The sequence below is a fragment of the Molossus molossus genome, unplaced genomic scaffold (genome assembly GCF_014108415.1).
Source record: "Molossus molossus isolate mMolMol1 unplaced genomic scaffold, mMolMol1.p scaffold_m16_p_12, whole genome shotgun sequence".
Taxonomy (NCBI): Eukaryota; Metazoa; Chordata; class Mammalia; order Chiroptera; family Molossidae; genus Molossus; species Molossus molossus.
The window spans coordinates 80,570,504-80,584,190 of record NW_023425347.1 but is presented as its reverse complement, the minus strand read 5'-3'; the positions used below and the strand labels follow the sequence as shown (position 1 = coordinate 80,584,190).

The 13,687-nt window shown below is 53.5% G+C and overlaps 1 protein-coding gene across 1 annotated transcript in view; it reads left to right on the top strand.

The window, feature by feature from the left end:
• The window catches only part of CUNH1orf94 (chromosome unknown C1orf94 homolog), a 35,750-nt gene extending 25,797 nt beyond the window's left edge, over positions 1 to 9,953 (top strand). The window contains exons 5-7 of the mRNA XM_036257567.1: positions 1,010 to 1,087; positions 4,386 to 4,582; positions 9,878 to 9,953. Coding sequence (XP_036113460.1) covers positions 1,010 to 1,087; positions 4,386 to 4,582; positions 9,878 to 9,953 — 351 coding nt within the window. The remainder of the gene's footprint in view (positions 1 to 1,009; positions 1,088 to 4,385; positions 4,583 to 9,877) is intronic.
• The last annotated feature ends 3,734 nt before the right edge of the window (positions 9,954 to 13,687 follow it).

The following is a 13,687-nucleotide window of genomic DNA, read 5'->3' as shown; positions in this document are numbered from 1 at the left end:
AAGGGCACAGTCAGCCATCGACACTTTGATAACTGGCACGAGGTGAGCCCAGAATGAAGGCAGCATCGGCGTGCAGAATCTTCTGGAACGACGTCCTCGTCTAGGAATGCTTCGAATGTTGAGCTGAATCTTAGGAGGAGGCTCGGGATTGGCAGGGAGAGGCAGTCTGAGGCTCACTCGAGGGGTCCTGGGCTGCCCACCCACAGCAGCTGTTCTGCTGTGTGTGTGTGTGTGTGTGTGTGTGCAGGGGGTTACAGTGAGAGATGCTTAACAATACCTAACACATGCAGGTTCCTTACTGTGTACCGGGCACTGTTCTGAGCCCTTTAAACGCGTAGCTCATTCATCATCACACCAGTCCTCACCATAAGGGACGGATACAGTGTGTGTGGCCATGTAGCCACGCGGCAGCAGAGGCCCAGACTAACACACCGAGGTTCACGGTAGCACATTTGTACGTGGAACATACAGCTGCAAACACAAAAGGGAGTACACATGCAGGCATGCTTAAATAAGCGGGTGCAAACCACCACACACACACGCACGCACGCACGCACACAGATGTACGTGGACACCTCGTGTCTTGGGCAGGAAAGGGGTTTGGGGAAAGGAACTTAGAAAAGGGGCGTAGACAACAATAAAGAGAATTTGGCTACCTTCACAGGCTTTACGGTCTTGCACACACGTAATTGTGTAGACAAGGGTAAAGAGGTTCAGAGAGGTGAAGTGACTTGCCCAAGGTCACACAGCCACTAAGGGGCAGAACTGGGATTTAAGAGGCAGGCAGGGTCTTGAAGCTCTTATCTTAAACACTGACCCAAAAGGCTGTGAACCCTGCTAACCAGGGCTCCTTGTGGTGCGAGTTGTGCAGGCCTGGCCTGGTGCCAGCGGGACCTGGCATCTGGTAGGTCTGGCTGGCAGTGCAGTGGGGTGAAAACTGAGTCGAGTGGCTGCCTTTTGACTGGGGGCCCCTTGCCCCACGGCACTGAGCCTCTCCTTCTCTCCCCAGGGCCTGTACCCACAGCGGGCAGCCAGGATGCCCTATCAGCAGACCCTGCACCCCCAGCTGGGGTGTTACCCCCGACAGGTGAGTAGATGACCTTCGCACCCCTGTCCCAGCTCCACGAAGGCCCTCAGGTCAGAAAGACCTTTCTCCCTTGACCTGGTCACCAGCCATACTTTTTGGCCCAGAATACCCACAATACCAACATGCGGGTGGAAACAGACAGCGCCCCCCAGGTGGTGATAACAGTTGGCTCTTACAGAGCCCTCACTGGGTACCAGGCCCTTCTCTAAGGTCTTCACCTGCATTAATCAATTTAACCGTCAACACCTCCCTATAAGGTAGGTTAGAGATGAGGAAACTGAGGCACAAAGATTAAATAACTTGCTCAAGGTCATAAAGTTGACATATAAGTTTGCTGTGGCAAAAATGGCCTCAATATCTCATAGGCTTTCAACAATAAATATTTTCACTCATGGTCTACGGATTGGCCGAGCTGGGCTGGGATTGGATTCAAGCCTGCTCCACACATTCTCCTTTGGGTGTGTGCTGACGATACAGTAGCTTCCGTTCCGGCCACAGCGATGATGGGGTGCAGGAGGGTGGGCAGAAGCACCCAGGGCCCTGCCGCCGCCGCTCAGAGCTGGTACCTGGTGACAGGTGCCCGCCTTCCACTGGCCAGGGCAAATCACATCAGCAGGGCTGCGGAGTCATGTTCCTCCCCTGGCAGTCTGCCAGGTGAAATACCAGACTCCTAGTTAAATTCAGACTTTAGATAAGCAGTGGATAAAGTTTGGGTATCGGTATGTCCCAAATATTGCACGAGCCATACTTATACAAAAATCTTATTCGCTGTTAATTAATTCATTTGAGATGAAATGATAGGAAATTTGAATTGAACTTGATGTCCTGTATTTTTGTTTGCTAAATTGGGCACCCCTACTCCCATGGGAAGGTCGGGGGTGAATATCTGCTGGGCAGTATCACAGTGGCAGAACTGGGGTTTAACCGTGGGCAGTTTGGCTTCAGGGTCCATGATCCCAATCTCCCCGGTGTACTGCCTCTTATACATAGAATAAACCCCATGCCGGCAAGATGGGTGTGCAGCATGCAGGCACACCAAACACAGAGCAGCGTGCTCAGAGATGTTAGTGTCTAGGGGCGGGGTGGGGGTGTGAGGGAGGGGCTGGGACCCTGCTTCATCCTCCGGCTGGCCTGGCGCCCTCACACACGGGCAGACTGGCTCCACACTTGAACTCAGACCCCCCGGCCTCTTCTCCCTCCCCAACGAGCCCCGTCTTTCTCTGCCGACTGCACCTCTGCCCTGAAGTGTGTTAGAATGTCCCGGAGGGTAGAGAAGGGACTGCAGGGAGAGATGACTTTACCCCGCGGGCCGGGCCCACCGCTCTTTCAGCGGCGGGAGCTGCGCATCCTGAGACGGACGGACGAGAGGCAGTCTGGCCCACGGAATCAGCCACGCCACCTCCACCCCACGAGCAGCGACACCACCCACCTTGTTCCAAGGAGAACGCTTTTAGACAAAGCTGTGTATGCGCATATGCCGGAGAGAGTGATACGAGAACACGCCTCCTAGAGGTGGTCACCGTTACTGGTTCCCCGGGTATTTTTCTGGCGACATCTGTGGACACAGACATTTTCAGACAAACGAGGCACCCTGAGCACACGGTTCCATCACTGCTCTTGTCAGCAAGGGTCTGCCCTGGGGATGGTACAGGGCAGTGTACACAGCTCTATTTTATGGTTTTCATCAGTTACATGTCATTGGGGGCACGTATTTGAATAAAGCTTGACTCTCATGTCAGCCTCCTCCCAGGTCCACCTTCTCCCCTCTACTGCAAAAACCAGGGGCCTTTTCTGCCATGCTGACCTGGAAGGTGCCTTCCTGGGGTCACTCTGTAAGCTCTTGGATCTTTCTGACCTTGAGCTCATCATCTTGGGGTTTCGGCACCTGTGTTCAGCTTCCCCAGACCCTATACCCCCACTGGGGGAAATATGGGAGGGCTGGGGACAGGGTAGGGGCTCAGGCCCCCAGAGGGAGCAAGCACAGAGGAATGGAACTCTAAGCAAGCCGCTTACCTTCTCTGAACCCCAGTTTCCTCACCTCTGAGATGGGAATGCGAATGGTCCGACCCCGCAGGGCTGTTTAAATGAGAGAATCCACATGAAGGGCACACCCTCAGCACTCAGTAAGCGCTAGCCTCTGTGAATGTCCTATTAGGTAACATGGGCAGGGCGAGAGAGGGCTGTCAGCATGCTGAACCCCTGAACCACTGGGACCCCAGACTCTTGCTATTAAAGTGGAGATCTAGAAACTTCCCCAGTTTTGACGGAAACTTGCCTGGTGCACAGGAGGATGTCCGCTCCTACAGGAGAGGGCTCTCTGCCATTCGGAGCAGTCAGTGGTGAAATACCATGCTCACGATGTAATGAGCTCCATGTCGTCCTAAGTATTCAAGCAGACACTGAATGGGCTCTACTTTCCTCCTTCCACTTCCTCGCTCTTCCTTTCTTGCATTCACTCAACATATGTTTATTGAGCAGCTACTGTGTGCCAGGCACTATCTTTGGACTGAAACTATATCAGTCAGTGAGACAGATGGGGTTCCTGCCTTGCCAAGGGACATGCTTGTAGGAGCTCTGGTTTTAGGTGGGAGTATGATCCAGGTGGTCTCTAAAACCCCACTGAGTTCCTCTTTGTCTCTAGGGTCCGAGCTGAATTCTGTTGTCCTTGTTTGGCCCTTCTCCAAGACCCACACTGCCCAGTACTGTACCCGCTAGCCATGTGTAGCCATTTATACTTAAGCCAATGAAAATGGAGTAAAATGAAAAACTCAGGTCCTCATTCACATGCTGCATTTCGAGTGCCCTGTAGGCACACGTGGCTGGCGGCTGGCGTTGGGCAGTGCAAATACAGGACATTTCCACCTTCCATCATAGGAGTTCCCACTGGCCAAGGCTGTTCCGTACTTGGAACCTGTTGCGATCCCGAGATAGAAGCCGAAGGTGCTTCAATCTCAACAGCCTTTTTTTTTTGAGATAGTTGAAGACTTAAAGATGAATAAGGGGCTTTGAGGATGGTTATTGACAGAGGGAAAAGAGGCAATAGGGAAGAGGATGGAAATCTTTGCTATTTATTATGTCTCAGACGCTTAACGTTCATCAGCTTACTCAGTCCCCGTACAACGGAGATGGTGTTGGCCCACTTTACAGACGAGGAAACGGACGCTCAGTTAAATTTAGTCACTTGCCTTCTATGTGCTCCACAGTGGCTGAGGGGCACAGGGCTGAGGGTTGGGGCACGTGAGGTCTGGAAGCAGTGGGCTCTGCTGGACCTCACCCCTCTCTCCTCCCTGACCTGCAGGTGACGCCGTACAACCCACTGCAGATGGGACAGCAGATTTTCCGCTCTTCCTACACCCCTCTGCTGAGCTACATCCCCTTCGTCCAGCCCAACTATCCGTACCCTCAGAGGACACCTCCGAAGCTGTCCACCAACCCCAGAGACCCTTCCCCCATGGCAGGAGATGGGCCGCAGTTCCTGTTCCCCCCGCCATACGGGTGAGTCCTTGGCCCCCACTGGACGTCCAGCTGATCGCTAGAAAGCTGCTGGAGAGGGGGTGCGCTGACTTCACTGCTGTGGGCGGGAGGGCTGTGCTGCACCTGGGCGCGTGTGGGTTCCGGATGGACCCGGTGTGGAGGTGAGCAGGCTCCGGGGCTGGCGGGCCTTCTGTCGGCCCATTTCGGGGCTGCAACGGCTGGGTTCATAGTGATGGCACCCAGCACAGCAGGTGGCAGGTGGTGAGCATGGCGCATCTGCCTTTACCTGTTGGCTTGGTTTACAACAAGGCGTGGCCAGGTCATCTTCTTACAGCTCTGCCCCACTCGCTGCACTCTGAGCTCCTCGACTGCTAATCTCCTGAACGTCCCACTGACGTCGAGGCAGGTCCTGCTGCAGGACTTCTGCTGCCTGTTAGGGCTGCCCACGCTTTCCCACCAGCTGCCCCAACGGCGAGGAGAGGGGCTGGGCAGCGGGCAGCCAACACAGACGCCACGGTTAGCCGAAATTCCGCACCAATGGCACGTGCTGGTTAGGTCATCAACGTGTGTTTGCTGTTTTAATGTAACAACACAGCCGCTCATTCCCACTCGACAAGTCTTCACGGGACGTGGACGCTGAGAGGCAGGAGGCTGCGCCCGTGACGCCCAGTGTCCCCGGCACACGCTGGGACACGCGCCCGGTGCGAGAAGCTCGGTTACAGGATCAGGGTCAAACTCGCCAACCCCACCCCGACTCCCCACCTCCTCCTCATCACAGGGCTTCACTGCAGGGCTGACACGTGTCCCCAGACCCTCATTCTTTCAAATCAGCGTTTCCCCGGGCGCCTGGCGGAAAGGAATAAACACCAGCAAGGTTTCCGTCGTCAGGTCTGTTTGGGAAAAACTGCGAAACAAGGAGAAACACGCTTCTTAACTGTTGGAATTCTCCAATCTTTAAGGTCCAAGGGTGCGTGAAGAATGTCCAAAAGGGGGATCAACAACGCTATTTGAACCCCAAACCCACAACCGTGTTTTTTTCTTGCTCCCTTTTTTTTCTTTTATCTCCCCTCTCTCCTCCTCCTCCTTCCTCCTACCCTTCCTCCTTCCCTCTCTCTTGTCCCTTCCTTTTCCTTGTGGGGCGCATCACAAAGCACTCATTAATCCACACAGCTCCTGTGAATTTAGCTGCGCGAGGGGTAGGTGATGGGGACCTAGTCCCTCCCTCTGGAGAGCTGGGAGTGAGTGAAATGTGGGCCCGGTGACGTTAGAGCTGTGACAAAGTGAGGACAGCAAGTGGCCCGAGGGCAGAGGAAGCATCTTTGCTGGGCAGACAGCGCGGGCACCGCCTGAGCAGGCCTGGAGCGGGCGCTCGGGCGCTGGAAGTGAGGCCCCGCATCGCAAGGCGTGTGGCAAGCTCGAGGCCTGGGCAATAAAGCCTTCTGGTTCGATGACGAGATGCATCCCTGAAAAAGTGGGAAATAGGATTGGAAAAGGGAGGCTGGGACTTCATTCCTAAAGGCTTCTGGCTGCCCCACCTGGGGATGTAATGCCGATCTATCCGTGCACATTCTTGCGAGCTGGTGGGCTGCAGGGGAGGGAAACAGGAGAGCGGGCGGGCGCCGTCTGGAGGTGACCACAGGGGTCCGGAGGTGAGCGGAGATGAGCCTGCAGAGTTATCCAGACAGACTCCCGGCAGGCCAGCACGCTCGCCACGTTCCGTGCTGAGACTCTGGGCTCGAGGAAGGAGACTCACTGTGCAACTGGCTGTATGTACTTGGGAGGGAACGTGACCCCGAGGTCTCACTAGCCAGCAGTTGGGGAGCAGCGATTGGAAGCAGTAAGGACAGAGGGTTGAGGCCCGGTCGCTGGCTGTCCGTAGGGTCTGGGAGAAGAAACGGAGCAAGCAGGAGACTAAGGAAGACGCAGTGGGAGGGAGCCTGGGGCCAGGTGGACACATCGTGGGCAAAGGTGGAGAGAACAGCGGGGTCAGCGGGGGGGAACGGTGGCCGCAGAGCGGGGAGGACATGGAAAGTGAGGCCAGAAAACCAAAGCAAGGGGTGTAGGCCTGTGTCCCCAGAAAAAACCATCTGTTCATTCAAAAACTATTGATTGAGCCCTGCCCGGTGCCTCAGTTGGCTGAGCGTCATCCCATGCACATAGAGGTAGTTGTTCCATTTCCTGCCAGGACACGTGCTCAGGTTGTGGGTTCGATCCCCAGTAGGGGGTGTGCAGGAGGCAGCCCATCAAAGCTTCTCTCTCACAGATCTCTCTCTAAACTCATTAAAAACATATTTAAAAACAATATATATGGCAGCTTCCCTCTGCCTGGCACTACTGGAATGAACAAGACCAAGCTTTCCTTCTCTCCTTCCGAGGGCAGAGACAGACCAGGATATAAACAGGCAGCGCGGAGGCCGGCGGCCGGGTTGAGGGGAGGGAGTGCGGGGAGTCCCCTGAGCTGAGATCTAAATGAAGTGAGAGCAGGAACCAGGCACACACGTGGGCGATGCGCGCTCTGGGCAGAACGGGGGGAAGTGCAGCCGCCCCCCAGGGGAGATGTAGCTGGAGCACAGCGCGTGGGGAGAGAGTGGGTGGAATTGGAATCAGAGGAGAAGCCAGGGCCAGACTGCCTAGGACCTGGTGGGCACGGAACGGAGGCGTTTTAAAAGCAGTGGGAAGCCATTAAAACGACGTTCGAACGAGTGAGGACATGTTCTAATTTTTTATCTAGAGGAGATGACGTGGGCCGAGGTATGAGAAGTGGGCAGTAGGGTCGGAGCCGTGCAGGGGTGCAGGGCTGGAGCTCCTGTAGCCGGCTCAGCAAGAGGAGCTGGTGGCACGGCCTCAGGCAGCGACAGCGGGACAGGGGCACGCGGACTGTCTGGAGTCTTCAGTGTCTTGGTAGAGGACTTAGTGATGGCTGGATGTGGAATGGAAAAGCGGGACTCGCGCGTCATCTTAGGGTTTTGACTTGAGCAACTCGGTGAGTGGGACTCGGGGACGCGAAGGTCAGGGCTAGAGCGAAGGTGTGCTGATCAGGCGTCTGGTTTGGGGTCTCTAGAATCTGAGGGGGGAGTGGAGCTGAGAGAGGCAGGTGGCCGTGAGGTCTGGGGCTCAGGCAGAAGTCGGGGCTGATTACAGGAACCTGGGAGCCATGAACATATAGATGATATTAGAGGCCTGGGAGGGGAGGAGACAGTCCAGGGAGTGCGTGTACACAGAGAAGAGAGGAGGCCCCGGGACTGAGCCCTGGGTCTTCGGCAGGTGGAGAGGTTGGGGAGATGGGAGGAACCAGCAAAGGGTCTAAGAAGGAGCCGCGTGAGGTGGGAGAGAATATGGAGGAGAGTGTGGCGTGCAGGAAGCCAGCGGAGGAAATGAGGTCCTGGAGGAGAAAAGGGTGGTGAACAGAAAACCCAGGCAGCGTGGGATGGAGCACCGAGCTCAGCCGTGGTGTTGGGTGGGGGTTACCAGGGTCCGGGTGGAGCAGGGTCTTGGAGAGGCTGCCCTGGGCAGGGAAGGATACAGGACCTAGGCGGAGAGTCTAGTCTCGGGGACATAGAGGGTCAGCGCTTCCTTTGGGTCAGGAGCAAAGGAGAGAACCAAGAGACTAAACCACAGGCAGAGGGAGAGGAAGGAGCTGGGGAGCCCGCCTTCCCTCTGCCAAGTCAGTTTGCGCGCGCGCATCAGCGTACAATCACCGTACGACGTATCTTCCAAACGTCTCTACGGAGGTAAAAAGGGCACACGTAATAATTACACTGGCAATGCCAGTGTAGAAACTGTCCCAGGCAGAGTAGGGACAGGTCACCGTGCCCAAGAGGCAGTTTGAGCTCTGCCTTCTTCCTGCGGGAAGTATTCCTTGATGACCGCCGTCCACATGGGGCACCTGTCCTCCTGTCCTCTAGTGTGCATCGGGTCCAGACCCTGCTCTTGGCAGTTGATCTGATCAGAAGACCTCAACATGAGAAGGGCGTGGGATGGGGTGATCCTATGGGAGGGGGCTGCCCCGAGAGATTTGTTACTGGGATTTATTAAATATGAAGTATTGGTTATTTTATAAATCAGAGTAGAATGCAGGGTGTCTCTGTAAGAACATCACTTGCAATCATTTATACTCCAATAGGTTTTTTGAAAGAGAGAAAGCGGGGGGGTGGGGGGGTGACTGCTGGCATTAGTTGCTTATAGGCACTTACCTCGGGCCAGGCCCTGGACTGGGCGCGGGGTGTGAAGCGGTGCGCTGTCCGGATAATGTCCCTGCTCTCGTGGAACCTGTGTTAGTGGGAAGGGAATTCAACACGTTCGAAACGGAGCCTGTCCACGGGCACTCAGCGGGTGAGCGATACCGCTGCCAGCTAAGGCATCACAACGTAAGGTGGTGGTTTGTTCCACTGCTTCTTGCCCCCCACCCCCCGCCCGTGTCGTCTTATCAGTTCACGGAAGGGTGCCATGCACATGAACGTCTTCCTAATACGCATCTGCCCAGCTGAAAAGGGACCGAGAATCCCCGGCTCGGACTAAATCTATTGGTCTGCGGCAGTTCGCACCGAGCTCTGCTCCGGTTCATTCACAGCGTCCGAGCGGGTGGGGGACGAGGTTGCGGCAGGACCCAGAAGTGAGAGTAAATGGCTCCATCGCGAGCGGTCAGGGAAGGATGCACAGAGGAGGTGGCTTTTGAACTCTCTTTTGAGATGTGAACAGGAGTGTGCCTGGGAGACAAGGCAGAGGGTGCGACTTTCTGCTCCCGGAGGGGGAGGCTCCCATCTTCTCGGCTCTTCCTTCTCCAAGGGTCTAGCAAACGCCCAGGTGCACGGTGAAGTCTCGGTGCTTGCTTCTGGAGCTCGTGCTGGAACCAAGAGCCCAGGTAGCTTGGGCTGGTCAGGGGAGGAGCCCGGGATTGTGGACTCCCGGATCTCACTCTGGGACACGGCCTGAATGCTCTGTTGTTGTGGAGTTTTCCAAGGGACACCCCTGGTAAAGTGCTCAGGACCACAGGTGAGGTGCTTGGATCCGCAGAGGCCCCCTGCTTTGTAGTCGTGGACACGGTGTAGACTCCATAGAAATAATGCCGACAGACTGCTGGGGGCTTCCGGACCCAAGCACGTGGCAGACAGAGCTCTTTATGGCCCTGCAATTGTATCATTTCAGCATATTATTTTCCCAGCACCAGAGCATTTTTATTCTTCTAGAGCTTTTAGCCTCCAAGCCTGTCACGATCATGACAGTCTTTGACAGCCACAAAATTAAAATATTACTTTGCCTTATATCTCCGCCAACATTAAGAATTTCATCATGACATCCATCATCTTTCTCTTCCAGGTTCGGCTCGTCGTCAGGTGGGCCCCTGCTGAACAGCCCCTATTTCCCCTCCAGTGGGAATGGCATCAATTTTTAGGTCTCCTCCTCCTCCCTTAGCGCCCAGATGGGGGCGCGGGGCTCTGGAATTCTGGATGCCGCAACAGCTCGGTAGGCAGTTTGGAAAAGCCAAGGTTGCGACCAGGTCGCAGACGGACGACAGCAAGACCAGACGCATCCGTGGACCGGCACTCACACCCTCACGACCCACACCACTCCCTGCCCCTCAGCGTCATGCTCACGTGCTCATCTACTTATGCACCTGTATTTAGCTACCATGACTGGTTTTTGTTTTTGTTGTTGTTGGTAAAATAGAAGTAAGACACTTAATTTTAGAAAGTTTGTATTTTATGATAAAGGTATGAGCTGCTTGAAATAGAGTGTGCCTGGTTTGGTTTTGTTTTTGGTTTGCTACTGTTCCGTTCTGCGTCATCTTCACTGCTCATCTTCCCCACGAGACTCGTCATTGACTCGGAACACAAAGAGAGACCACGGCAGGAGGCCTCTGGTCGCTAAATGCGGGACCCCAGAGGCCCTGCAGTTGAGGGCTTGTCTCTTATCTTCTGTAATCCCTTCGTTTCTAAACATCCTGGTTTATGTACCTCAGGAATGGACGGAAAAGGGATGCACCCTCCTCTGTCCTCTCCAGGTGACAGTTATACAGAAAAAAAAACAAACAAACCTCTCTGGACACAAGGTGGGAAAATGTGTCTTGGAAATTAATTCCAAAAATAATCCTAAATGTGATGTGCTATATCCATGTAGTGTTTGTATATCAATGCCAAGCTCCAGGTCAGTCTCAATCAATTTTTTTTTTTTCCCTAATCCTCTCCCGAGAATATTTTTTAAATAGATTTTTGAGAGAGAGAGAGAGAGAGAGAGAGAGAGAGAGAGAGACATCGATGTGAGAGAGAAAGATTAATCAGTTGCCTCCCATACGCACCCCTACTGGGGATTGAACCCGCAACTGTTTGGTGTGGGGACAACGCTCCGACCAACTGAGCCACCCGGCCAGGGCTGTCTCAGTCAACTCTTATCAGTGACTTGAGTAAGGACACCGAGAGCATCCCGATCACATTCATGGAGGACACGACTCTGGGAAGGGATGAGCTGAACCAGCTACACGCATGTCCTTGCACCCCCTGTTCCCCACCCGGGGCAGGCGTCACTAAGCAACCGTTCCCCTGAGCCTGGACCAAGCCACAGCCTCATTCTCTTCACAGTGGTCCAGGAGCTGTCATGGATCAAGGCTGATCCATGAAATGAAATCCATGTGCCATTCTCTGGCAAACTGTAACAGGATGAAATTAAAGAGGGGACCTACTTTTGGGTCTGAAAAATAAACTATGAATGTACAGATAGCCAGACATGGTCAGTTCTAGGTTGTTCCATTCCCAACTCTGCCGGTCAGCTGAAAGCTCAGTCCCCCCTGGCCGAGGGGAGGGCCCGGCTGGGCAGTCAGGAGCCGCGATCCAGGCAGCAGTGACAAGCTGGCATCTGGAGGTCACCCGTCTTGGCATGGGTGCAAGCCCAGTGCCCATGGGAGCATCTCTCACCCTCAGTGTGACGCCATTAGCCTCACTGGCCTTTCTGTCTGGGCCCCTGAAAACCAATTTCTCTCCCAGGTTTTCCTAGGACGTATGCCTCCTCCATAGTCTGGGATGCCCCTCAGTCCTCCAGCCCTCTCCAAGGCTGATCCTACTTTTTTTTTTTTAACTTTTTTTTCTTTATTTATTTTAGAGGGAGAGAGAGACAGAAACATCGATGAGAGAGAACATCAACTGGCCACCTCCTGCATGCCGCCCACTGGGGATCAGGCCCACAACCGGGGCATGTGCCCTGACCGGGAATCGAACCGACGACTTCTTGGTGCATGGGTCGATGCTCAACCACTGAGCCACACCGGCGGGGCCTGATCCTACTTTTAGTACGTCATTTGTTGTGTCCTCAGTGCAGTCTAGATTCTCCATGGACTCGGAGAGACACCAGTCCCCTAGAAATCCTCACAAATGCAGGAGCTCCTGGCTTCCCTGACGGGCTTTCTCACATTGTACCTCCGGGTATTCAACAGTGTGCCACTCTCTCTTGGTCTCAAAGTGTTTGAAGGCAAAAGAGAGAAAGGGAAGAGCATGGATTTGCCCTTGGCCAGACCTGGGTTCTTAGCCACTTCCCAACTTGACCTTGGGCTGAACCTCAGTTCCACTAATGGCAATGTTAATTGTGAGGATTAAAAGATAATGTAGGCTTAAGACAGACTTAATGCCCACTTAATGTATTCTTGTGGTTTTAAGATGGTAGAATAATTACGTTTCTGTGTCTCCTCTCTGGAAATTTACCTTCAAATAACAAGGAGAGCAAGAGAAGCCACGGAAACTTCATTCTCAATGCAACTAGGAGGCGGCAGCAATCCCATCCGCTCTGTACAAAGGCAGACATGGGATGGAGAAGTGGTAAATAAATGCCTTGGAAGACCAGGGGAAGATCACGTTGACGTGCTGGCTGAGGGAGACATAACAACATACGACAAATCATCTTCCCATGCAGAGTCCTGAAGGTCTCGAACTGGAGGTGCCAGGCTCTAGGCACCACGAAAGGTGGTGTGGGAGAGAGATGACACGGAGGGGCCGATGTGAGAGGTAGCTCCTATCCGGGCCCCGCAAAGCCAGGGGCCACAAAGAGTTCTATAGGAGACAGGACGTATTTTCTCTGGGGCAACCTTACAGACCACGCGGAAGGACTGTGGAGAGGACGGCTCATGTGGAAAACAGAGATGGAGTGAAATACACACACATCCAATGACAAGCTAGACTTTAACCAAGAGGCAGGAGTTTGGAGGGTCCTCCAAAGAAACTGAACGCACTTGGAGGTACCAATGAAAATTACCGTATGATTATGCCCTTCCGCAAAGAGCTTCCAGTCAACTTTTGGGGACCTGATGCTGAATCAGAATGGACACTCTCCAACAAGAAACAGGTAAAAACAAACGCAAGAGGTAACTAAGAAAAGAGACAGACCATAATATCCTCAGGGAGATAAGATAGTGCTCTTTAAAAATAAGGGCAACATGTTATATGCTTATTTTAAAAAGTCAGAACAAGAAAGCGCTTTTGAAATTAGAACAGTGATAGCTGACTTTTTTTCCCTTTCTTTTCAGTGAGAAGGGTTGGAAGCTAACATCAGAGAGATCTCATGGAAAGGAAAATTTTTAAAAGACAGGGGGTAGATTATGAGATAAAAGATAAGAAAATAAGAGGACTAGTCCAGGAGGCCAAATATCTGGCTAACGGGAGTTCTAACCAGAACAGTGAAAAGAGAGGGGGCAGGAAGTATTGGCAGAAAAACACAAGGACTTTTCCCAGATTGGATGGCCCAGACCCCTGCTCTGCAAAATGCATGAAAAAGCCACATCAAGACATATTGCTGTGCAATTTCTGAACGTCAGGGATAAAGGCAAGATTGCAAGCCTTTCAGAAACACCACATACAAATGTTCAAGAATCAGAATAGCATCAGATTTCTCAACAGTAACAGGGGAGCCTAGAAGATCCCGGGACAGAACTGTCATTGCTTGAAGTGGAAACAAGTTTCAACCTAGAATGAAGATGCTTTCAGTTATGCAAAGTCTCAAGGAATGTACCTCCTTGCACCTTTGTCGGGAAGCTAAGGGAGGATGCGCTCTACGAAGACAAGGAGAGCAAGACAGAGGAAGTGGGGTCCAGGAAATAGGTGCTCCATGGGACGTCGGTGGGAGGGAGGTGGATGGGATTCCTGAGGG